Source organism: Mobula birostris, chromosome 5 (genome assembly GCF_030028105.1).
Source record: "Mobula birostris isolate sMobBir1 chromosome 5, sMobBir1.hap1, whole genome shotgun sequence".
In the NCBI taxonomy this organism is placed as follows: Eukaryota; Metazoa; Chordata; class Chondrichthyes; order Myliobatiformes; family Myliobatidae; genus Mobula; species Mobula birostris.
In genome coordinates this window covers 172,389,343-172,413,854 of record NC_092374.1, presented here as the reverse complement: position 1 = coordinate 172,413,854, position 24,512 = coordinate 172,389,343, and the positions used below count along the sequence as shown (strand labels likewise).

Here is a 24,512-nt window from a genome sequence, read left to right as displayed (position 1 = left end):
AAGTGGTGAAAATTACCGTCTGTGAAGGTGTTCTAAAATGTGTAGGTGTAGGTTCAGGATAGCATTTGTGCTCTCTGATGTCATAGGAGATTCAATACACACCATTTGTCAGGTGTGGGTTCCAAGTACAGTCAGCTCCATTACCTTTCAATGCTGTAAATATATTGTGGTTTTCTGCATTCCAGATTGCTGTTTGATCTGTAATTCAGACCATTGACAGATTATACCATTATGAATTACTAAACTGGCAAATGAGAAACACTGAATAAGGCAACTAGAAAGACAGGGCTGCAAAGAGGTGATCTTCAGTCTTTCACAAGACACATGCTGCAAAGTAGTTTCCTTTCCAGTATCTGCCTCCCAGCTTTCAGTACTGCCCATCCTGTAGTGTGAGGTGCCCTCAGTACTGCCCCTCCCACAGTGTGAGGCTCCTTCGGTACCACCCCTCCCACAGTGTGAGGCTCCCTCAGTACCGCCCCTCCCACCGTGTGAGGCTCCCTCAGTACTGCCCCTCCCACAGTGTGAGGCTCCCTCAGTACTGCCCCTCCCACAGTGTGAGGCTCCTTCGGTATCGCCCCTCCCACAGTGTGAGGCTCCCTCGGTACCGCCCCTCCCACCGTGTGAGGCTCCCTCAGTACCACCCCTCCCACTGTGTGAGGCTCTTTCAGTACCGCCCATCCCACAGTGTGAGGCTCCCTCAGTACCGCCCCTCCCACTGTGTGAAGCTCCCTCAGTACCACCCCTCCCACCGTGTGAGGCTCTTTCAGTACCGCCCCTCCCACTGTGTGAGGCTCTTTCAGTACCTCCCCTCCCACTGTGTGAGGCTCTTTCTGTACCGCCCCTCCCACTGCGTGAGGCTCCCTCAGTACCGCCCCTCCCACTGCGTGAGGCTCTTTCAGTACCTCCTCTCTCACAGTGTATCTCAGAACTGCAGAGATAGCAAACACATTGGCTGAAACTTTTCATAACACACTAAAACTCCAGGAGGGCAGCAGAAGATTGGAAAACAGCCAATATGATTCCCATGTTCAAAACAGGAGAGAGGCAGAAAGGCGGGAATTACAGCCCAGTTAGTTTAACAGCTATTTTTGGCAAAATGCTGGAGTCAATAATCAAAGAGGAAATAGCAAGTCATTTCAGAAAACTGAGTATTATTAAACCCAGTTTATAAAAGGAAATGTTTGATAAATTTGCTCAAATCCTTCGTGGATATAACTGCTGGAGGTGATAGTAAGGACACTGTACAGTATTTAGATTTCCAAAATGCATTGGATAAGGTGCAACACAAGAAGCTGGTGAATAAATTTAGTGCACATGGTATTGAGGGAAGTGGATGGAATACTGACTGTCTCAGAGTAAACAAATGTTGGAATAAATGTGCTCTTTTCAGATGAAGGAAGTAACTAGTGGAGTACCCTCTAAACCGCAGTTTTTACCCCACAGTTGTTCATTAATTTTATTTAATGATCCAGAGAAAGGAACAGCGTGTAGGGTTTTGAAATTTTCAATGATGAAATACCGTAGGTGGAAGGGCATATTGTTATAAGGATTCTGTGATTCTACAACAGGATATAGATAGACTGAGTGAGTGGGCAAAAGACCAGCAAGTAGAGTTTAATGTGGGGAAGTATGAGGTCATGTACTTTCGAAAGAGGAATCAAAAGGCAGATTACTATCTACATTTGTAAATGGAAAGAGTCTGCAGATGAGTGACATTCAGAGGGATCAACATGCTCTAGAGCACAATTCAGACACAGTTAGCAGGTAAATCCAATATGGCAAGTGATATTTTGGCCTTTGTTGCAAAGGATTTGGAGTTTAACAATTAGGAGGCTTTGGTGAAATTGAACAGGATGCTGGTGAGGCCTCATCTACAATATTCTGCACTGCTTTGATCTCCTTACGTGAAAATGAACGTAACATTGGCCACAGTCCCCAAAGGACATTCACCCTTTGGATGAGAGGGTTGTCCTACCAAGCAGACTAATAGCTTGGGTCTGTGTATTTTGGAGTTTAGAGGAATGAGGAGTGATTTGATTCAAATGTAAGATCCTAAGGCAGTTTGACAGGGTAGACAGGGAATGTTTCCGCTAATGGGGAATGTCTTGAACAAGGGAATACAACTAAAATTAAGGGGTCAATCATTTAAAACTGAAGTGTGTAGAAATGTCTTCTGGCAGGAGAGTGATAAATCTCTGGAATTCTCTGCCCAAGGATAGTAGAAACTGAGTCATTCTAAGTATTTAACATGGAGGTGGATAAATATTTTATACATTGAGGAATAGAGGGGTATGGAGAAATGGCAGAAAAGAGGAGCTAAGGCCAGCATTGTTCAGCCATGATCATCAGGTATGGACTGATAACATCCTCTTCAGGGTTGCTGGAAACTGCCCATTTCCAACAAGAGAAGGTCTAACCAGTTACCCTGGCATTTAATGGCTGAGTTCCTATCAACATTCTGAGATTCACTACAACCAGAAACTCAGCTGGCCTGGTCATGTAAATACTTGTATACAAGAACAGGATCTCCTGTGATCAGTTACTCACCTGCTAACACCCCAGAGCCTTTCCTTCATCCACAAGACACAGAACAGGATAATGTGATGGATAATCTCCCATTGCCTGGGTGAGTGCAGTTCCAACAACTCTCAAGAAGCTCAGCACCATCCAGAAGAAAACACACACTTAACCGCCACCCCGACACCACCCTGACATGCATTTCTTCCCCACCACCAGTGCAATGGCTGCAGAGTGCACTGCAGTTACTCATCGAAAGGCACCTCCCAAACCCTCACCGTCTGCCATTGGGGAGGACAAGCAGGAGCATGGTAACATCGCCACTCCAGTGTCCCCACACTATCCTGATCTGGAAATAAATTACCTTTAATAACGCTGGGTCCAAAGCCTGCAAATGTCTCTCCAAGAGGAATAATGGAGAAGCATAAGCAAAGGGCTACGGTTGCTCAAGACGGAAACTCAAGGGCAGTTAGAGGTGGGCAATAAATGCAAATAAAGCCCGTATCTCCCCAAAATAACAAAAGTAGTTCCCTTGGTGTTGTCCTCCCACAGTGTAGCACGCCCTCTGAGCTGCCCTTTTGATAGCACAGAACATCCTCAGTACCATCCCTGTCACAGTGTGACCTGCTCAAGGTGTGTTGCTCCCTCAAATACCACCCTTCCACAGTGTGACACACTCTCAGTACCAGCCCTCCTAGTGTGACAATTCCTCAGTACTACCATTCCCATAGTGCGCCCCTCCCTCAGTACCACCCCTCCCACAGTGCTGTGCCACAAAAGTAGAGTCTCTAGCACTGAAGTTTCTAGGAAGGGTTTAAACTTGCCACTTTCTAACAGAAGAAATGAAGCCCACACCTCTGAGGAGGGTCAGCAGTTACCAAAATTCAAGTCTGCTTCTGCTTATGATTGTATAGCACAAGCTTCCAACCAATGCATGTTACAGAAGGAGATCAAAAACTACACGTCATAGCATTGAAGCCTGAGTCACCTTTATTACGTTCAAAGGTGCTGTACGTTGCAGAGTTGCTGACTTTATTTTTTGCAAGGGAGTGGGTTGGGGGTTTAGGGTTTAATGTTCTATCTGCCATTTTCCAGGTAGGCAATCTGTTAGATTTTGTATGAGGGTGGGGTTGAGGGGTTTGGGGTTTGCCAGTTTTTTTCTTCTTCTTTCTTGTGCAGGGGGAGTGGTTGATGTCTTTTTTTTCCAATGACTTCCATGATTTTAATGTATTTCATGGCTATCTGGAGAAGACGGATCTCAGAGTTGTATTCTGTATACATACTTTGATAATAAAACAAACGTTTGAGAGTGAGGCTGCCAGTTAAATGAGCATCCTGCCTGGTTTCTGACTGGACCAACACCACTCACTTCTATACTCTCTCCTGCATTCAGAGAAGTGCAAACTGTCCACTTTTCTACCTGTAATGCCCTGGTTAAGACTTTTACTGCTATGCTGTAGGTATTTCATTTTAGCAGTTCTGTAAGAACAGTGCATTCTGCTTTTAGAATATTTTGGTTTCAGCTAAAAGGTAAGGGACTATGATGCTCAGCTTAGGAATGTTTTGTCAGCCAATCAGGATGGCAGAATTGGGGGAAAGTTTGAGAGAGTGGGGCAGAGAGAGATTTGTGACAGTATGGTTCATGTTTTTTTTTGGCGGGAGCTGCAGAGAGTACAGGAGGGAAGATGGCTGAGGATACCTTGGGAAGGAGCATCCCTGTTGTATGAAGTGCTTTGTGCAGATGAGCAGCTCCAAGGAGGAAGGGCACATACTCCCGAGAGAGAGCCTATTTGTTCGAGATGGATCTCCAGTGAAGTTTGGAATGTGTTGTGTGTGCTTTTACGCAGACCGTGGCTCCAGAACGTGAGTAAAGAGACAATTTCACGATGAGCTCCAACAATGTGCACATTTAGACTGATTCAACTGTAATGGGCCCTTTTCTTTTTCCTACTAACTGTTCGATAAAGCTGAAATATGTAAATATACTGTCTTTATAATTTTATGCAGTGTACGATTTGGTATTTCGTGTCAACCAACAACTGTGCATGGGCAGTATTTACGCAGCATTCGCTCAAATCGAGGTTCCTTTCATTGGATCATCATGACATTCCAATGAAGCTGACAGTTTATGGAAGAGGGCCTTCTCACTGCTGAGTCCCGTGGCTGTTAGTGGGACCAGCAACGAGCCAAGTTTCCATACCAGCCCAGTGAATGGGCTTCATATCCCTTTCTTCTCTGTTGTAGATGGTTGAAACTCCTCTCATTCCTGTGGCTACGCAGATTTAACTCTACTAGTCTGGAATATATCATCCAACCTGTAAATCACACCCAAGATGAACTCTTGCTATGCTTTTGATAATTGGCATGGAATCATCTTAGGCATAATGATTCATTAGTGCTGTTCCTATGACCATCACCCTGTCCTATGGTTTTGTCAATCAAAAGAGCATGCTGCCTTCAACCTTAAATGAGTATAAGAAATGCAAAGTTAATTTGAGGAAATGCCAGGCATTTATCACAAACAGAAGACCAAAAGCAAAATATCTATTCAGCAAAGTTTCCACTTACCAATAATTGAATCCCTCCGAAAGACATCTCTATCAAAAATATAAAACGACAGGTGACGGAAGGTTCTTGGAATTTCACAATAGAAATCTTCACCATAAAAAGGGCTGAAATGAAATATTGGCCTTTGTTAGTTTATTTACTTTCAGCTAGGGAATTTAAAAAACACTTAGTTCTCAGTTATAAATAGACAGCATTAGCAAACCTTCAGATTATATACTGCCAACGGTTTAGTAAGGTGGTGCTGTGAAGATCCTCACTGATGTCTCAAAGAGCACATGCTCAAATTCCACAGCAAATTGCAGGATTAGAATTCAGTTTAAAAATTAAAACAGGGGTTGGTGAAAGTGACCAGGCTGTGGATAGCTGTAGAAATCCGGCTGATCCACTAAATCCTACTGGGCAGAAACCCTGCCAGCCTTATCGAGTCTGGGCCAATCTGTGACATGAATCACACAACAATGCCATTAACCATTAACCACCCACCAAAAGTGCCAGCTGCATCAAAATTAGGGCAGCCTTTGGACAAAAAGTGGCATTCATTCCACTGATTGAGAATACATGGAAAGACAAAGAGCAGGAAGATAACTCTGTGTGGAACAATAGGAACGTAAAAAGTAATCTGTCCGGAGTGATTGAATTACAAAGGATACCCAGTCTAGAGTGAAAAGATTATGATAATCTGTCTGGAGTGATGGAATAATAAAAGCTGATCTGCCCAGAGTGATAGGATTACAAAGCATAATCTATCTAGAGTGATAGGATTACAAGGATAATCTAACTAGAGTATCATACAAAAAAATGCTGGAGGAACTCAGCAGGTCAGGTAGCATCTCTGGAGGGGAATAAATAGCCAACATTTTGGGTTGAGACCCTTTATGCAAACTGTTGACCGTTTATTTCTCTTTACAGATGCTGCCTGATCTGCTGAGTTCCTCCAGCATCTTGTGTGTGTTGCTCTGGGTTTTAAGCATCAGCAGAATCGATTGCATCTACCCAGAGTGATGGGATTAGAAAGGATAATCTGTATGGAATGGTCAGTTCTGCAAATGGTAACCAGAACAGAATGATAAGATTGCAAATGATATGGAATCAAGTTTGAAATGGCCACTTGCTGGAACATTTTTGGTTTGAATGGATAACAGCTGGAAACAGCTGCAAGGCAATTAATCTCAGTTTCAAGGGTCTGCAGGAAATGCAGTGCGTTTGATGCTTCAAATTTCCAGAATTACTCCCAGATGTCCACTGCTTGCTCGGTGCCTTTCTCCCTGAACTAACATGCTGTACATTTCAGGACGTACAGTGGAATTGGCAACATATGGGCAGAAAAGGCCATTCAACCCTACATTACCTCCCTCTAATGCACTCAAGAGGAATTAGTCATACATTTCTACCAACTCTATCATCTCCTCAGCCAACCCCAGTCAGTGCCGTACATTGCAGTGCAGCTTTATGCAATGTACAGCAGCCAACTTGCTCGAGTAAGCTCCCAAACACTGCAATGACCAGCACACAAATGCTGCAGGAACTCAGCAAATCAAGTGATATTTATGAAGAGGAATAAACAGTCACTGTTTTGTGCTGAGACACTTCATTAAGGAAAGGAAGTTTGCAGAGGCCAAAATAAGAATGTGGGGGAAAAGGAGTACAAGATGGCAGGTGGTAGGTGAGGGATATGAAGTAAGAAACTAGGAGGTTATAGGTGGAAGAGGTAAAGGGCTGGAGAAGAAGAAATCTAATAGGGGAGGACAGTGGACCATTGAAGAAAGGAGTAAAGGAGGGGTGCTAGATGCAGGTAATGAGGTGAGAGGGTAACCAAAATGGAATTGAAAAAGTGAGAAGGCAGTGGGGAGGGGTACAATTACCAGATGTTCGAAAAATCGATGTTCACGCTATCAGGTTGAAAGCTACCCTGACAAAATATGAGGTGTTGCTCCTCCAACCTTCTTTGTGACAGAGGGAAAAAGGGATGGGGAATAGAGAAGGGGGGAATAGAGAAGGGGGGCATTACCAGAAGCTTGAGAAATCAATATTCATGCCATTAGGTTGGAGGCTACCCAGACAGAAAATAAGCTGTTGCTCCTCCAGCTTGAGTGTGGCCTCATTGCGACAGTACAGGAGGCCATGGATGGACGCGTTGGAATTGGAATGGTAAGTGGAATTAAAATGGGTGGCCACTGGGGGATCCTGCTTTCTCTGGTGGACAGGGCGTAGGTGCTTGGCGAAATGGTCTCCCAATCTAAGTTGGATCTCATCGATATACAAGAGCCTACACCGGGAGTACCAGATATAATAGATAACCCCAACAAACCATGAATGTCCATCCATAAACGTCAATCTCTCGAACTTCCCCCACCCCTTCTTTATTCCCCATCCCCCTTTCCCTTTCTCAACTTATCTCCTTGCCTGCCCATTGCTCCTTCCCCTTTTTCTTTCTTCCATGGCCTTCTGTCCTCTAAATTAGAGTCCTTCTTTTCCAGCCCTGTATCTCTTTCACCAATCAACTTCCCAGCTCTTTACTTCCCCCCTCCCCGTTTCACGTATCACCTTGTGTTTCTTCCTGCCCTCCCCCCACCTTCTAACCCTGACTCCTCAGCTGTTTTTCTCCAGCCCTACTGAAGCATCTTGGCTTAAACGTCAACTGTACTCTTTTTCATAGATGCTGCCAGGCCTGCTGAGTTACTCAAGCACCTTATGTGTGATCCTATCTTCTGTATTCAATACAGTACACTGATTTATGAAGGGCAAAAAATTTCTTTATGATCCTATCTACCTATGTGGCTATTTTCATTGAATTATGGACCTACATTCCTAAATTCCTTTGTTCTACCACACTCTCCAGTGCTGTACCATTCACTCTGTAAGACCTACCCTGGTTGGTCCTACCCAAGTGCGAGACCTCACACTTGTCTGCATTAAATCCCATCTTCCATTTTTCAGTCATTTTTTTCCAGCTGGTCAATATCATGCTGCAAGCTTTGATAGTCTTCTTCGCCATTCCACATCCCTAATCTTGGTGTCATCCACAAATTTGCTGATCCAGTTTACCACATTATCATGCAGATCGTTGATAGAGATGTCAAACAACAACAGACACAGCACCGATCCCTGCGGCACACCAACAGTCACAGGCCTCCAGTTAGAAAAGCAACCATCTACTCCCATTCTCAAGCTTTTCTCATGAAGCCAATGTCTAATCTAGTTTACTACCTCATCTTGAATGCTAAGTGTTAAAATCTTCTTGACCAACTTCCCATGCAGGACCTTGTCAAAGGCCTTGCTAAAGTCCATGCTGACTATAGCCATTGCCTTACCTTCATCAACTTTCCTGGCAATATCCTCAAAAAGCTCTCTAAGACTGGTTAGACATGACTTACCAAAGCCATTTCAACTATCCCTGATCAGTCCCTGTCCATCCAAGTATTTACCGTATATATCCAGTCCCTTAGAACATCTTCCAGTAACTTACCCACGAATGATGTCAGGATCACTGGCCTATAATTTCTTGGCTTATCTTTAGAGCTTTTCTCAAACAACAGAACAATACTGTACTGCCAAAGAAAATGACTGGTAAGGTCCAAGGCTGAGGGAATACCTCAACAAAGCTGATGGTGTTACTTGACATGAGATACTTTCACAGTGGTGTTTAAAATTATGAAGGATTTACCTAATGTGGAAAAATATACTCTTTCCAGAAGCAGGAAGATCAGAAACAAAGTTCAGAAGCAAAAGACTTCTACTGTAGATGAAAATCAGAGTTAAAGGCATGATCAGATAAGGAGAGCAGACTTCCCAACCTAAAGGGAAAAGCTACTCTGGGTTGGTTTTTATTATAATCTGGCACCTTCAGTACTGATACTAGGTTTACCATCAGAATCAAGTTTAATATCACCAGCATATGTCCTGAAATACCAGCCATTCATTACTTTCCCTAAACATCCAGATTGAACTGAAACTTACACCTGCAGATCAATAGCACAGGTCACCAGATTCTAATGAACTAATCTGCCCATGTTAAAGTCCACAGAAATTGGTGGATACAGCCCAGTCCATCACAGGCAAAACCCTCCCCACCTTTACTCGGAGCACTGCCACAAGAAAGCAGCATCCTTTATCAAGGACACCCACCACCCAGGCTATGTTCTTGCTTCTACCATGGGCAGGAGGTACAGGAGTCTTAGGATGCACACCACCAGGTTCAGGAACAGTAATTACCCTACAACCTGATGAAAAGTCTCAGCCAAAAACATAGATTGTTTATTCCTCTCCATAGATGCTGCCTGACCTGCTGAGTTCCTCTAGCATTTTGTGTGTTCCTGAACCAGCATGGGTAACTTCACTCACCACAACTCTGACTTGATTCGACAGCCTCCAGACCCATTTTCAAGAACTCTACAACTCCTGTTCTTAGTATTATCTATTTCTTTTATTTGCACAATTTGTCTTCTTCTGTACATTGTCAGTCTTCGTTTATGTACAGTTTTTCAAAAAATTCTATTGTATTTCTTTCATTTTTTTCCTGTAAATGTCTGTAATAAAATGAATCTCAAGGCTGTATATGGCAATATATACATAGTGGGATCATAAATTTACTTTGACCTTGATTGCTCTTTTAAAGAGCTGAGTAGACCTGATGAGCAGAATGATTTCCTCCTTTGCACAACAATAGTGTGATTATTCAGTTCTGCGAAACTGCCTCACTGACAATGCCACCATTTATTCCCACCCTCTATTGCTTCTAAACTGAGGGGCTTCTGTGCCCAGGCTGGAATATTTAACCAAATTCTCATGTGCCTGTAGCCAGGCCAGATACAGACTGCTGACTTCCCCTCTTAATGTAATGGTCACCACATAACATTAGATTAGAAGACCAAAGGGCTTGGTTTTAATTAGCACGTTCTCAGAGGGGTGAGTGGCAGAAATTTGGTAACAAAAATATATACTGTGTATACCAGAGAAATTTTCCCTGTTCTTTGGGCTCTACTGTGAAAAAAGGTGGATGTGATTCACAAATAAAAATTCTCAGTTAAATTGATCAAAACCCTGGTTGTAATACTCATTTATGTGAATAAAGGGTTGGGGGCTGAATACTTTTTCAAGACACTGTACAGGACATGTATGGATAGTGGAAGGGAGCTCAGGAATGGTGATGAATTGAGCAGCCTGATGATGAGTAGAGAATTGTGATGAACAGGGGTGACACGTTACACTGGGGGTTCGAGTAACTCCTTGCTACACCAGCAAATGGAAGACAGGTTCAATTCCCACCACTGTCTGTAAGGAGTTTGTACATTCTTCACATGACCACGAGGGATTCCTTCGGGTGCTCCGATTTCCTCCCACATTCCAAAAAAGTACAGGTTAGTAAAGATCAGTAATTGTGGATGGGCTATGTTGGCACCGGAAGTATGGTGCCACTTGCGGGCTGCCCCAGTTGTAGAGGCATTTCACTGTATGTTTCAATGTATATGCGATAAATAAAGTTCATCTTTAATCTTTATCTTTAAAACCCCAGGGTTCCTCTGTAGTTCCCTGAAAGTGGCAACACAGCCAGATAAGGTGCTGAAGAAGGCAAATGGCACACTGGCCTTCACAGGTCAGGCAAAGAATATAAAAGTCAGAATGTTATGTTGCAACCTTACAAAACACTGGGTTAGGCTGCACTAAGAGTCCCATGTGCAGATCTGATCACCACACTTTAGGAAGGATGTGGTTGTTCTAGAGAGAGAGAGAGAGAGAGAGAGAGCGTGTAGAGATAATCTACCAAGATGTTATTGGAACCAAATGGCATGCGTCTCAAACAGCCTCTGACAATGAAGTCCAGCTCCTAGCCCTCTTGTGGCTTACTACTAAGCCCAGAGGATCAGTTTTGACTGACAGAAAGGGCAAAGGTGGGTTACTGGTGCATTAAAACCAGTCGCTTCAAGCAGATGGAGATCACAGCTCATCTAGGAGAAGGAAAACTCTGATCTCAAGCCTCTGCTGCCTTGCATTATACCCACTCATGGAAAAGGTTTTGGGAGTAAACCCTGAGGAAAATATGGAGCTGGAATCCCTAAGGCAGTCTTACATTGAGTTCAACATTGACCGACCACTGTTGCGATACTGCTGCTTTCAAACTGTATCGCCGTTTGCTGTTCCTTTGGATTCATCAACAACGTGAAGAAAGGGAGCCTGCTACATAGGCAACAGCTTGCTCTTCATACTGCACTGCTCTGGCTTGTGTATCACATAGACAACATCCATGGTGGGCCTCAAAATAAATGTCATGAAAAATATCTTTCTACTGTCATAGTCACGGAACAATACAGCGTGGGGGGAGAGGGAGAGGTGGGGAGAGAGGGGGGAGAGGGAAGGGGAGAGAGGGGGAGAGGGGGAGAGGGGGAGAGAGGGAGAGAGGGGAGAGGAGAGAGGGGGGAGAGAGGGGGAGAGAGGGGGAGAGAGGAGAGGGGGGAGGGAGAGAGGGGAGAGGGGGAGAGGGGGAGAGGGGGAGAGGGGGAGAGGGGGAGAGGGGGAGAGGGGGGGAGAGAGGGAGGGGGAGGGGGAGGGGGGAGAGGGGAGAGGGGGGAGAGAGGGGGAGAGGGGGGAGAGAGAGGGAGAGAAAGGGGAAGAGGGGGAGAGGGGAGGGGGGAGGGGGAGGGGGGGAGAGGAGGGGGAGGGGAGAGGGGGAAGGGAGGGGTAGAGAAGAGGGTTAGTGAGGAGGAGTTAATAAGTGAATGAGTGAGCGTGTGTGTGCGCACGCGCACACGGGTGTATAAATTAAATTGACCAATTAAGCAGCTGCCCCAATTAGCCTAAGTTTAAACTGTTAATATTTATAATAGTTAAAAAGGCATAAAAAAGACAAACTACTATTTAACTGAGTAACAAATTATGTGCCTTAATGAAATACAAAACAAATTAAAACACTACCAATACTACCACAGTACTACAAAACTGTTGGTTAGTTCCTAATAGTTATTGATGTAGGAATTCCTCCAGTGTACCCTGCCATATTCTTTTAAATGACAGTAATTGAACAAAATCAGTGCAGACACCTAGTGCAGTAAATGAGCTGCCTCCATTGCTTTCCTGCATGAAGTAATGTCATAATCCAACAATAAATTTCCTGGTATCCTGTTTCGTCACTTCCTCAAGTTCAGATGTGTCATCTTCATCACTTTCCTCATCTTCCTAATTATCAAAAATCACTGCTTTTTGAATTGGTATCCATCGGCCCAAGTGGATAACACAGAGCACACAACTGACACTCTGAATATGTGTGCTCTGAGAATGCTAACAGACACACAAGTGCACACAACAGATGCTATTTAGAAATTGTTCGGCAACAGTCTCCTGCTCCAATTAAGCTTCATAGTGTCCCAAATAAATGAAGGAAATCCCAGCTATTTTCGATTAATTTTTGTTTTTTAAGAGTTGTCCTAAATAAGCATCTGCCCTGATTAATCGATGGACCACTTAACCAGAATCCACTGTATATAAAATTACATGAAATAATAGTTCTGACAAAATTTATTGGACCCAGCACCATTCTACCTCAGCCTCAGCGTAACTTTAATTGAACAAAGGGTCAACCTTCAAATAAAAGGAGTCAGGCTCCTTGACTTTGCTCAAGACTCAGGCCCACAGCTATGTGATATTTCAGAAGAATCCATGAAAAATCCCAAACCATAATTTTTCTCTCTCTGCCATTTCGACCAGCCCCATGTTCTGCACGTACGTAGAATACCTCAGGAGGGAGTGGGTACAGGAGATGAACGTTTTTGTTCCATGGTTGATCATTAGAATGAGGCTTTTGTGCAGTTCACCATCTGGCATTGATTTGATGTCATATGACACCAATTAATTAGCATTCATCACGAAGTCCAGGCTGAGTGAGTGATTCAACAAATCCCAGGTCCTATGTTGCTTCAGAATTGTGAAAAATCTTCATACAACTGTAGCAACTCTGTATCCTCTCCTGCCACTCTATACCCCACTATCATCTCTCAACCCACATTTCCTTCTCCTCTCCAGTACCTCCTCTTCCCACCACCTCCCAACATATCCTAACCCTCTATGAAAGCTCCTTATATGATGTTATTTGCCAGTGATTCTGCTGCAAGTTAGTTTTTCATTATATTTGAGCACATGTGTCCTAGTACATATGACAATGAACTTGACTTTGACCCCTGCATTGCAATCTTCACTGTGCCTCTCCTCTCAGAGTGTCCTTTCTCCTTGATCCTCCCATTTTCCATTCATTCCTTTTGATCAGTCTGGTTATCACTGGGATCTTCTCAGCCACAGCGAGAATAGATCCCAAGACATAGGAGTAGAATTAGTCCTTTCAGCCCTTCGAAGAATGTAGAGTTCTCCCAATGCATTCCCTAATTTGACCCATCAAAGCAGACCAGACGGACATGCACCTCCTTGGCTGTTGCTTGGGACCTCGCTTCAAACCATACTATGAAATGATATACAAGAGAAAATCTGGATGCTGGAAATCCAAGCAACACATACAAAATGCTGGAGAAACTTAGCAGGCCAGGCAGCATCTATGGAAAAGAGTATAGTTGACGTTTCAAGCCGAGGCCCTTTATCAGGACTCTTTTCCATAGATGTTGCCTGGCCTGCTGAGTTCCCCCAGCATTTTGTGCATGATATGATAATCTATTATGACAATGTGCTGTGTGTGTACACTGCTTCTGCCCCCTCCCCACACCGCCAGTACTACAGGAACACTAACACTGCAAGTCTTTTCTCAACTAAAAGATAGGTCGACTAAATCTCCCCTCCACTCAACACTATCTTGTAGTGAAGGAGCTACACAAATGTAACATGTTTGCCTGAGCAACACCCCCATATCGCACATTCACCCCTTGTCCCTCAGATACTGACCAAACTCAACACCAAGATGGAAAAAGACCATTCAGCACCTTGAGTACGCTCCACATTACTGTATCCTATTTCCTCATCTTGGTCAGTAACTTTTAATTTATTATCCAGTGTAAATCCATTAGTCTGTCTTGACATTTTATATGAATACTGTATCGTTATTTTTACGGAAGAAATTCAAGATTCCCATTGCCCCAAAGAAGAGATTCCTGACATCCCCCCTGAGCGTTTGGTTCTAGTTTCAAGCTTCTGCCCTGTGTTTTGGGCCCTAATATCTGCAGAGTAAACTGTTCCCTCTCTCAACCCAAACAAATCTTTCAGTCACCTTAACCTCCTGGGTTCGATCACCCTTAATCTTCTACTTTGAAGGGAATACGGGCCCAATCTGTACAGTTAGAGCCTGCGAATAACCCTGTAAGCCTGGGGCCGGAGGGAAATAAAGTAGATCGAAGTTCTGAGACCTGCTTGGAAGGAATATTCTGGTGACTGGGAGTTGTGGCTCACAGCCAGCTGCTGCTCCACCACTGTTCAGCTCACAGCAGTCCTCCCGAAAGACACACAAAAACTGCTCTCAGCAGCTCTTCACACAGATTCCAGTTCTATGTGCATGATAAAAAATGTGAGACAAACTTACTTTGGTTTCCCAATAGAAAACAAACAAAAGAGAACCTCGAATATTTAACTGGCAGAGCTGAAGATGTAATGCCTCTTTATGTGTTCGTCAAGGGAAACTCTTGTTTAAATGTTGGCTCCGAAATATCTTCTCGGAAGGAAGAGTGACAGGCAAAATCCCTAGTTTCATTCACTAAAGCCTCTAATGCTCAACTACTGTACAAAGATCTGAAGCTGAACAACAAATGGGTGATCATGGAAATTAAAAATGCAGGGGCTTGGGCTGAGCTGCTTAATGCATGAAGTTGGCTCAATGTGACCATTTAAAGCTGAATGGTGGGACACTTTCCAAATCTCCCCCTAATGCTCCGAGGATGACAGGTGATAGGATAGATCCCGCCTTCGTCAGAAGATTAACAAACTTGTTTGTGTCTCTCAACTCTAATGTCTCACTCTGCCTGCCTACCTGTTGAAGCAGCAGACTATTCAGCTAACAGCCAAATTAACAATCAGATTCAGGAGTGGACCAACAGCCTAGATTTTAAGAAGCTCTTTGATTCCAAAAAGAAGAGAGGCTCTCAAACAAAGACTTCCCAACCGGGGATCCACAGACCCCTTGGTTAATGGTAGGGGTCCATGGCATAAAAAGGTTGGGAACCCCTGCTCTAGCATGAGTTCCCAACAGGTAAGGTGGAGGCCATCTCTTTGCTTTCAAGAGGTCTTCTTCCTTTCTGGAGCTGAAATTGCATGATATGAAAGTGAAAGTCACCCGCTATAGCTGTCTAGATCCTTAACGTGGCAAACTTTCCCAAAGTGCTTCACATCATGGCAACAAAATCTGATACTAAGTCACCTCCCCATGGCAGACAGCATCTACAGGAGGCACTGCCTCAAGACGGTAGCAACTAATCATCAATGAACCCTACCATCCAAGTCATGCCCTCTTCTGACTGCTACCATCAGGCAGAAGTTACAGAAGCTTGAAATCTACACCACCAGGTTCAGAAACAGCTACTTCTCTACAACCATTAGGCTCTGGAACAGACCTACATAGTCCTAACCTTACCTCAGCAATAAAATACTACGGACCACTCCTCAGATGGTGGTTCTTTTGCACTGAAGTTTTGCTTTGTGCAGATTCCCCCCCCCACTGTCTTGTACAATTTATGTATATTTTATGTTTAGCATTATCTAAACCTACGTGCTGTGATGCTGCTGCAAGTGAGGTTTCCATTGTATCTGCACATCACCTGACACGACAATAAATTCGACCTGAATTGATATAAAATGCCGTTGGAGCATATAATCAAGTTCTTAGTCAGAAGTTAATTTTTGAGTAGGAAGCAGAGAGTTTGGGAAGATAATTCCAGTCATGAACATCAGATATCTAAAGGCAATGATCCAGTATCTGTCTCTTTGATGACACAGTTGGTCTGTGAGATCTTTTAAGCTGATATTGTGCAGAGACAAATTGTAGATTCTTTTCTCTTTTTTTGTGCCTGTCTGGAGAATGGGTGGGAAGCCTCTAGTTTTTACTATGGGTGCAAGTTTGATGGAACAGCAGTTGAATACTTTGGGATGCTAATACTTAAAACTAAATCTCTTGCAGCTAAGATTGAGAATTGAAAGCAGTTGGGAACTCCAGCACATTGCCAGTGTGTCTGTCAGATTCACACCAAGGTTGATTTTACAGGTACTCGTCTTTCATGATGGACAGTCTGTAGAGTACCAACCAAGCACCTATATACACTCCCAAACACAAAATAATCTGCAGATGCTGGGGTCACCATTGCCTGAGGCTCTGTGTTAGGTTTGGAAATGGGAGATGGAAAAGGGACCCACTCCCAATTTATTTCCTGTGTTTTTGAAGCTTTGGATGGGAATGTCCCTGTTCTGTGGCAGTGTGTTTCATGGCTAGTAAATATGCTCCCTAACAAGCACATGGTCACCCATGCACAATGGCCCATTGGCACCTCTACGTCAGTAAGCTGGGGGCCCAAATCCAAATAAAAGCCTATAATCCAGGGGTTCCCAACCTGGGGTCCACAGACACCTCAGCTAATGGTAGGGTCGATGACACAAAAAAGGTTAGTAATCCCTGCTATAATCTATGCATTACTGAAGCCCATTCAGGTGATCACCAAAGATCCCATGGCGCAACTGTAAGGGATTTCTTCCTGGTGTTTTCGCTAATATTTGTCCCTCACTGAGCATCAGTAAAATTAATTGCCTTATCATGGCTTTTTGTGGCAGCCATCTTTCCTACAATTCAACAATGACCACACTTTCAAATTATTTTGTTTTCTATGAAGAGCTCTGGATATCCTGAGACTGTAAAAGGTGCTTTAGAAATGCAAGTCACATTCACATTTCTTATATTCTTCCTGGGTGCATAAAAAGACATGCAATTAGAGTCATACAGTCATAGAGCACAACAGCACAAAAAGAGGCCATCCCATGCCAAACTGTTTACCCTGCTTAATCCCATCAACCCACACTAGGTCCACAGTCCTCCATACCTGTCCTGTTCATAAGCTTACCCAAACTTCTCTGAAGTGTTGAAATTAAAACTCGCATCCACAACTTCCACAACTGCACCTCTGTCTGAGTGCCTATAAATTGCCTACAAAACCTCACAAACCACCAACCGTTCTCCTGTGGAAAGTCCATCTTTTCCTCCATCAGTCCTTCCAAATATGAGTCTCGGCAGCCCTGTGACACTGTGCTAACATCAAATATTCTATCAGCAACCTATCTGTATAATCCGTGGAGGATATTAATCACAGGTCAAACACGGCCAGCATTCCAAACCAGTAAGCATGACGATAGAATCGCCAAAGTAATTTACATAAAGATCAAATTTAGATAAAATTGGCTCATTCTTTAGAAAGCAGAGTTGCTTAACTAAAAGATAATTCCATTTAATCAAGTTATTTGCATAGACATTAGTTAACTGACAGGAATGTGGTGAACAGGACAAGTCATGACTCAGAGGGCTGCACCAGCACCTCCGAATCAAAAGGTTGTGGCTTTGCATCGAGCTCAAGGGATCTGAAGAAAGAAAATCTAAGTTCACATCCAATGCAATATTGAGATAATGCTCCACTGTTATGGATATAACTTTCCATTTAAGACATTAAGCAGAGGCCTCATCTTTCCTTTCAGCTGGATGTGAAAAGATGCATTACTATGAGAAACCATATTATGCAAATGATTATCTCTTCCTCTGTCATAAAGCAATTATTTATTCATTGTTGCATTTCTCTGTGGAATCTTGCTGTGTGAAAATTGGTTTCCACTACATCTCATGGTCTAGAAGATGTGCTGGGAGATTGTTTAGGTGCTACAGAAATGCAATACTTCTCTTGTTCCTTTATGAACCAATGTAAATACTCAAAGAAATATCACTTCTGACTCATTCCAATTGAGTGGTGCACAGCCATGAATCGAATTCCAAGTATCACTTCGACTACATACAGGAGTTCACGTTCACATTCAGGAGGCTCAGACACAATAGTCATGAGTTTAATCCCTTCAATCAAGGTGGTGCAGTACTGGTAGGTTTGCAGGTAGGTTTGCTAGCATGGTTCGGGAGGGTTTAAACTAATTTGCAAGGGGGATGGACCTGGAGCGATACAGCAGTGAAAGAAGTGCATGGAGTAAAGCCAGATCTCACATATAGAGAGGCTTTGAGGAAAGAGAAGCAGAATAAACGATGTAAAGGTAGGAAGGTAGAAGGGCTAAAGTGCATGTACTTCAATGCAAGAAGCATCAGGAACAAAGGTGATGAACTGAGAGCTTGGATATGTACATGGAATTATGATGTAGTGGCCATTACAGAGACTTGGCTGGCACCAGCACAGGAATGGATTCTCAATATTCCTGGATTTCAGTGCTTTAAAAGGGATGGGGGGGGGGAAGGGGAGGAGGGGTGGCATTACTGGTCAGGGATACTATTACAGCTACAGAAAGGGTGGGAAATGTAGCAGGATCCTCTTTTAAGTCAGTATGGGTGGAAGTCAGGAACAGGAAGGGAGCAGTTACTCTATTGGGGGTATTCTATAGGCCCCCTGGTAGCAGCAGGGATACCGAGGAGCAGATTGGGAGGCAGATTTTGGAAAGGTGCAAAAACAACAGGGTTGTTATCATGGGTGACTCTAACTTCCCTAATATTGATTGGCACCTGATTAGTTCCAAGGGTTTAGACGGGGCAGAGTTTGTTAAGTGTGTCCAGGACGGATTCCTGTCACAGTATGTTGACAGGCCGACTGGGGGAATGCCATACTAGATCTAGTACTAGGTAATGAACCGGGTCAGGTCACAGATCTCTCAGTGGGTGAGCATCTGGGGGACAGTGACCACCGCTGGACTCTAGCATTATCGTAGAATCAGAGAGGACAGGAAAATTTTTAATTGGGGAAGGGCAAATTATGAGGCTATAAGGCTAGAACTTGCGGGTGTAAATTGGGATGATGTTTTTGCAGGGAAATGTACTATGAACATGTGGTTGATGTTTAGGGATCTCTTGCAGGATGTTAGGGATAAATTTGTCCCGGTGAGGAAGATAAAGAATGGTAGGGTGAAGGAACCATGGGTGACAAGTGAGGTGGAAAATCTAGTCAGGTGGAAGAAGGCAGCATACATGAGGTTTAGGAAGCAAGGATCATATGGGTCTATGAGGAATATAGGGTAGCAAGAAAGGAGCTTAAGAAGGGGCTGAGAAGAGCAAGAAGGGGGCATGAGAAGGCCTTGGCGAGTAAGGTAAAGGAAAACCCCAAGGCATTCTTCAATTATGTGAAGAACAAAAAGATGACAGGAGTGAAGGTAGGACCGATTAAAGATGAAGGTGGGAATATGTGCCTGGAGGCTGTGGAAGTAAGCGAGGCCCTCAATGAATAGTTTTTTTCGGTATTCACCAATGAGAGGGAACTTGATGACGGTGAGGACAATATGAGTGAGGTTGATGTTCTGGAGCATGTTGATATTAAGGGAGAGGAGGTGTTGGACTTGTCAAAATACATTAGGAAGGATAAGTCCCCGGGGCCTGACGGAATATTCCCCAGGCTGCTCCACGAGGTGAGGGAAGAGATTGCCGAGCCTCTGGCCAGGATCTTTAAGTCCTCGTCGTCTATGGGAATGGTACCGGAGGATTGGAGGGAGGTAAATATTGTCCCCTTGTTCAAAAAAGGTAGTAGGGATAACCCGGGTAATTATAGACCAGTGAGCCTTACGTCTGTGGTGGGAAAGCTGTTGGAAAAGATTCTTAGAGATAGGATCTATGGGCATTTAGAGAATCATGGTCTGATCAGGGACAGTCAGCATGGCTTTGTGAAGGGCAGGTCGCGTCTAACAAGCCTGATAGCGTTCTTTGAGGAGGTGACCAGTCATATAGATGAGGGTAGTGCAGTGGATGTGATCTATATGGATTTTAGTAAGGCATTTGACTAGGTTCCACACGGTAGGCTTATTCAGAAAGTCAGAAGGCATAGGATCCAGGGAAGTTTGGCCAGGTGGATTCAGAATTGGCTTGCCTGCAGAAGGCAGAGGGTCGTGGTGGAGGGAGTACATTCGGATTGGAGGGTTGTGACTAGTGGTGTCCCACAAGGATTAGTTCTGGGACGTCTACTTTTCGTGATTTTTATTAACGACCTGGATATGGGGGTAGAAGGATGGGTTGGCAAGTTTGCAGACGACACAAAGGTTGGTGGTGTTGTAGATAGTGTAGAGGATTGTCGAAGATTGCAGAGAGACATTGATAGGATGCAGAGGTGGGCTGAGAAGTGGCAGATGGATTTCAACCCGGAGAAGTGTGAGGTGGTACACTTTGGAAGGACAAACTCCAAAGCAGAGTACAAAGTAAATGGCTGGATACTTGGTAGGGTGGAGGAGCAGAGGGATCTGGGGGTACACGTCCACAGATCCCTGAAAGTTGCCTCACAGATAGATAGGGTAGTTAAGAAAGCTTAAGGGGTGTTGTGTGGGCACATGGCCAAGTGGTTAAGGCATTGGACTAGCAACCTGAAGGTCGTGAGTTCAAGCCCCAGCCGAGGCAACATGTTGTGTCCTTGAGCAAGGCACTTAATCACACATTGCTCTGCGATGACACTGGTGCCATGCCGTATGGGTCCTAATGCCCTTCCCTTGGACAACACTGGTGTCGTGGAGAGGGGAGACTTGCAAATGGGCAACTGCTGGTCTTCCATACAACCTTGCCCAGGCCTGCACCCTGGAGAGTGAAGACTTTCCAGGCGCAGATCCATGGTCTCGCAAGACTAACGGATGCCTATACTATATTAAGGGGTGTTAGCTTTCATAAGTTGAGGGATAGACTTTAAGAGTCGTGAGGTAATGATGCAGCTCTATAAAACTCTGGTTAGGCCACACTTGGAGTACTGTGTCCAGTTCTGGTCGCCTCACCATAGGAAGGATGTGGAAACATTAGAAAGGGTACAGAGGAGATGTATGAGGATGCTGCCTGGTTTAGAGAGTATGGGTTATGATCAGAGATTAAGGGAGCTAGGGCTTTACTCTTTGGAGAGAAGGAGGATGAGAGGAGACATGATAGAGGTGTACAAGATATTAAGAGGAATAGATAGAGTGGATAGCCAGTGCCTCTTCCCCAGGGCACCACTGCTCAATACAAGAGGACATGGCTTTAAGGTAAGGGGTGGGAAGTTCAAGGGGGATATTAGAGGAAGGTTTTTTACTCAGAGAGTGGTTGGTGCGTGGAATGCACTGCCTGAGTCAGTGGTGGAGGCAGATACATTAGTGAAATTTAAGAGACTACTAGACAGGTATATGGAGGAATTTAAGGTGGGGGGTTATATGGGAGGCTGGTTTTGAGGGTCGGCACAACATTGTGGGCCGAAGGGCCTGTTCTGTGCTGTACTGTTCCATGTTCTATGTTCTATTCCACAATGTGCTGAAAATTCATTTACCCCATTTGTTTCACCTTGCCAGGATCTGCGTTAGTTGTCCATCTCCAATTGCTCTTGAGCTCGGTGGATGGACAATAGCATCACAGAGAACAGAGATGGAATAAATGGGAGCTTTTCAGGCTAGTAGAATGTAACTGGTGGAGAACCTTAGTGATCAGTTCTTGGCCCTCAATTGCTTACTATTTACATCAAGATTGCCAAGTTTGTTGATGATAGAAAATAGGTGAAAGGGCATGTGATGAGGAAACCATGATCCTCCAGTGGGATAGAAACAGATTGCATGATTGGGTGAAAATCTATAAATGGGATTTAAAGAGGAGGAAGTGTGAGGTCAGGCACTTCGGTAAGGAAGAATCAAAAGACAGATTATCTAAATAAACAAAAACTGCAAATGAGTGTCGTTCAGATAGATTTAGGTGTTCTGTTATAAGAATCACTAAAAGTTAGTAGGCAGGTCCAATAATGCAAAGAACTGTTTGATCTTTAAATTGCACAGGATTTGGAGTTTAAGAATTCTGAGGTTTTGTTATACTTGTACAGAGGGTTGATGAAGCCACACACACACTAGCTCCCCTTACCATAAAAAGGGTATAGTAGCATTGGGGGTAGCAAAGGAGATTCACTGGGCTAATTCCTGGGATGACTGGGTGGACCTATCAAGAGGGCCTGGACTATCTGGGCATGTGAACTTTGAATTTAGAAGGAAGAGGAGTAATCTTTTGTAATGTGTGAAGAAGGTAGAATCTACCTGGTAGATACTTGTGTTTCCATGGGGGAGTGTTAAACAAGGCAATGTAATTTCAAGGTAAGGGGCTGATAATTTAAATCTGAGGTATGTAGGAATTTCTTTTGAGCCTCTGGAATTCTCTGTCTTGGAGGGTAGTGGAAGTGGATCATTAGAAATATTTAATGTGGAGGTGGATAAATCGAAAAACAGAGGGGTACAGGAAAATGGCACAGAAAAGGTTCTGAACCCAGCACAGACCAGCCTTGATTATATTAAATGATGGGGAAGGCTCGAAGGGCTTGGTGTCCTTTTGTACTTCTCTGACAGTATGTGCTCTGTCCACACTACAGAAACAGATGACATTGCAGCTGTGTGACCAAAGACCTGCACTTCACAAACAGCTTCACCCGCTAACAGAGAACTGGCATAGAGACATTCAAAGCTCAAAGTAAATTTATTATCAACATCCATACCTATACTTGTCTCCATACACTACCCTGAGATTCATTTTCTTGTGGGCATTCACAGTAGATACAAAGAAACACAATAGAATTAATGAAAAACTATACACAAAAGGAGATGAGACCTGCATAAATTGAGACATGGGGCAGGCTTGTGGGACCAGCTCTTACTTTCTGTGTTCTTAATTGTCAGCTCCATTGTAGTGGGTCAGGGATCACATAAATATTAAAATATTTTCATTTCTCCAGAATAGCCAAACTATTGAGATAAAATTACAGCTCAGATACATAAAAACACGTACCATAACGATTTCTCTACTATTTTGGTCCGAAATACCTCCTCTTGATCCAGATTGACTGTACAGTAGCAGTCCCTCATCTTATTTGGCCCTGGATAGGGAGGCATGTTTTTCGCTTCTCCTGCAAGGCAAGAATAAAGGATAGGTGACTGACAGTGAAAGCTTAATAACTAAAGCAGTTCATTCTCTGAAGAAATCTGCAAGGAAATCCTCCCCCACGCCCCAGCTCAGATACACAAGTCACCGTTATTGTTTTCTGTCTGTCTCGTAACACAAGCTGCCTTCAGTTACTCTTACACACTAGGAGATGGCCTTTCTCAGCTCTTCAGGATTACATTTAACAACTTCTACCATTACTGTATAGTTAGTATGTCAAACATCTCCAGGCTGACAAAGAAGTTTAAGTACTACAATTGAATGAAAGCTTGATCAAGGGGGTCATTCCCTCAGGTCTCAAAAGGAGAAAGAATTGAGATGGAGGGGGGAAATTGGAACTGAGGCCTCAGCTGTCAATGACAATGCAGGTAAAAATCAGAGAACCCCCACCCCCAGGCTGGAACTGGAGGTGTGTGGGATTATGTAGGATAGCACAGACTGCAGACAAATGGAGGGGCAAGGTCAAGAAGGCATAAAATCTCTGAATATCTGAATACATTTCACAGCTGCAGTAGTTTATATGTGCAAGCACTGCTGCAAAGCAGGAGATAACTGAGACAGTTTACACACACCAAGCTTCCACGCACAGCTAGATATGGGTAGTTAACAGAGGAGAATTCCCCCCCCCCTTCTGTAAATGGTACAAGGGATCTTCCACATTGATCTATGAGGGCAGACGGGGCTGCGTTTCATTATGTCACCTTAGGCAAGGCACTGCTCGAGGCTGAATAGATCCAGCACCTCATTGTCTTCTGTGGAGAAGTCCTGAGATTCACCACGCTCTAGGTGAAGAGATCCCTCATTACTGCACTGAAGCAACAGCCTAGATTGTCTTCAAGAGAGGAAACACCAGTTTTCCAGGGGTGTATGCCAGTAGGACACATTGGGTAGGGGAAGAAATTGAATCCACTTACTCATGGAAATGGAACTTCCATGTATTTTTAAACCTGTCACAAAATAGCAACACAGCCAGTGGCACAATGGATGGTAGGTGGACAGATACCTTCCCAACCCCACTCCCTAGAATGCAGAAGCGGCTGACAGTATCCTCTTGCAATGAGGCTTAAATGGGTCAAACAAGCCAACGTGATCACAGAGCCTTGAGAGTAGATGACTTCCAATATAAATCAAGCATCTGCAGTCCTTTGAGGTTGTCTGATAAAATATCATGCCAGCAGCAGGCTGCATCCACAAAACTGGCTTTGCTGGCCCAGATCAGATGAATCATTATTAACAGTCCTCACTAATTATGCTCATTTCTAGCGCACCGCTCCTGGGCATTAGGTGTTTCCATACTAGACTGTGCTGCAACCACTGTGGTCTTCCAGTAAGGAAGTCGAGGATCCAGTTGCAGAGGGAG

The 24,512-nt window shown here is 44.0% G+C and overlaps 1 protein-coding gene across 3 annotated transcripts in view; it reads right to left on the bottom strand.

Annotated features, from left to right (window-relative positions):
* The window catches only part of LOC140198041 (ras GTPase-activating protein 3), a 234,759-nt gene that overhangs the window by 55,706 nt on the left and 154,541 nt on the right, over positions 1-24,512 (bottom strand). For all 3 annotated transcript variants that reach the window (XM_072258877.1, XM_072258878.1, XM_072258879.1), the window contains 2 exons: positions 23,000-23,117; positions 5,086-5,189 (listed from right to left, as the gene is read on the bottom strand). In XM_072258877.1, coding sequence (XP_072114978.1) covers positions 5,086-5,189; positions 23,000-23,117 — 222 coding nt within the window. The remainder of the gene's footprint in view (positions 1-5,085; positions 5,190-22,999; positions 23,118-24,512) is intronic.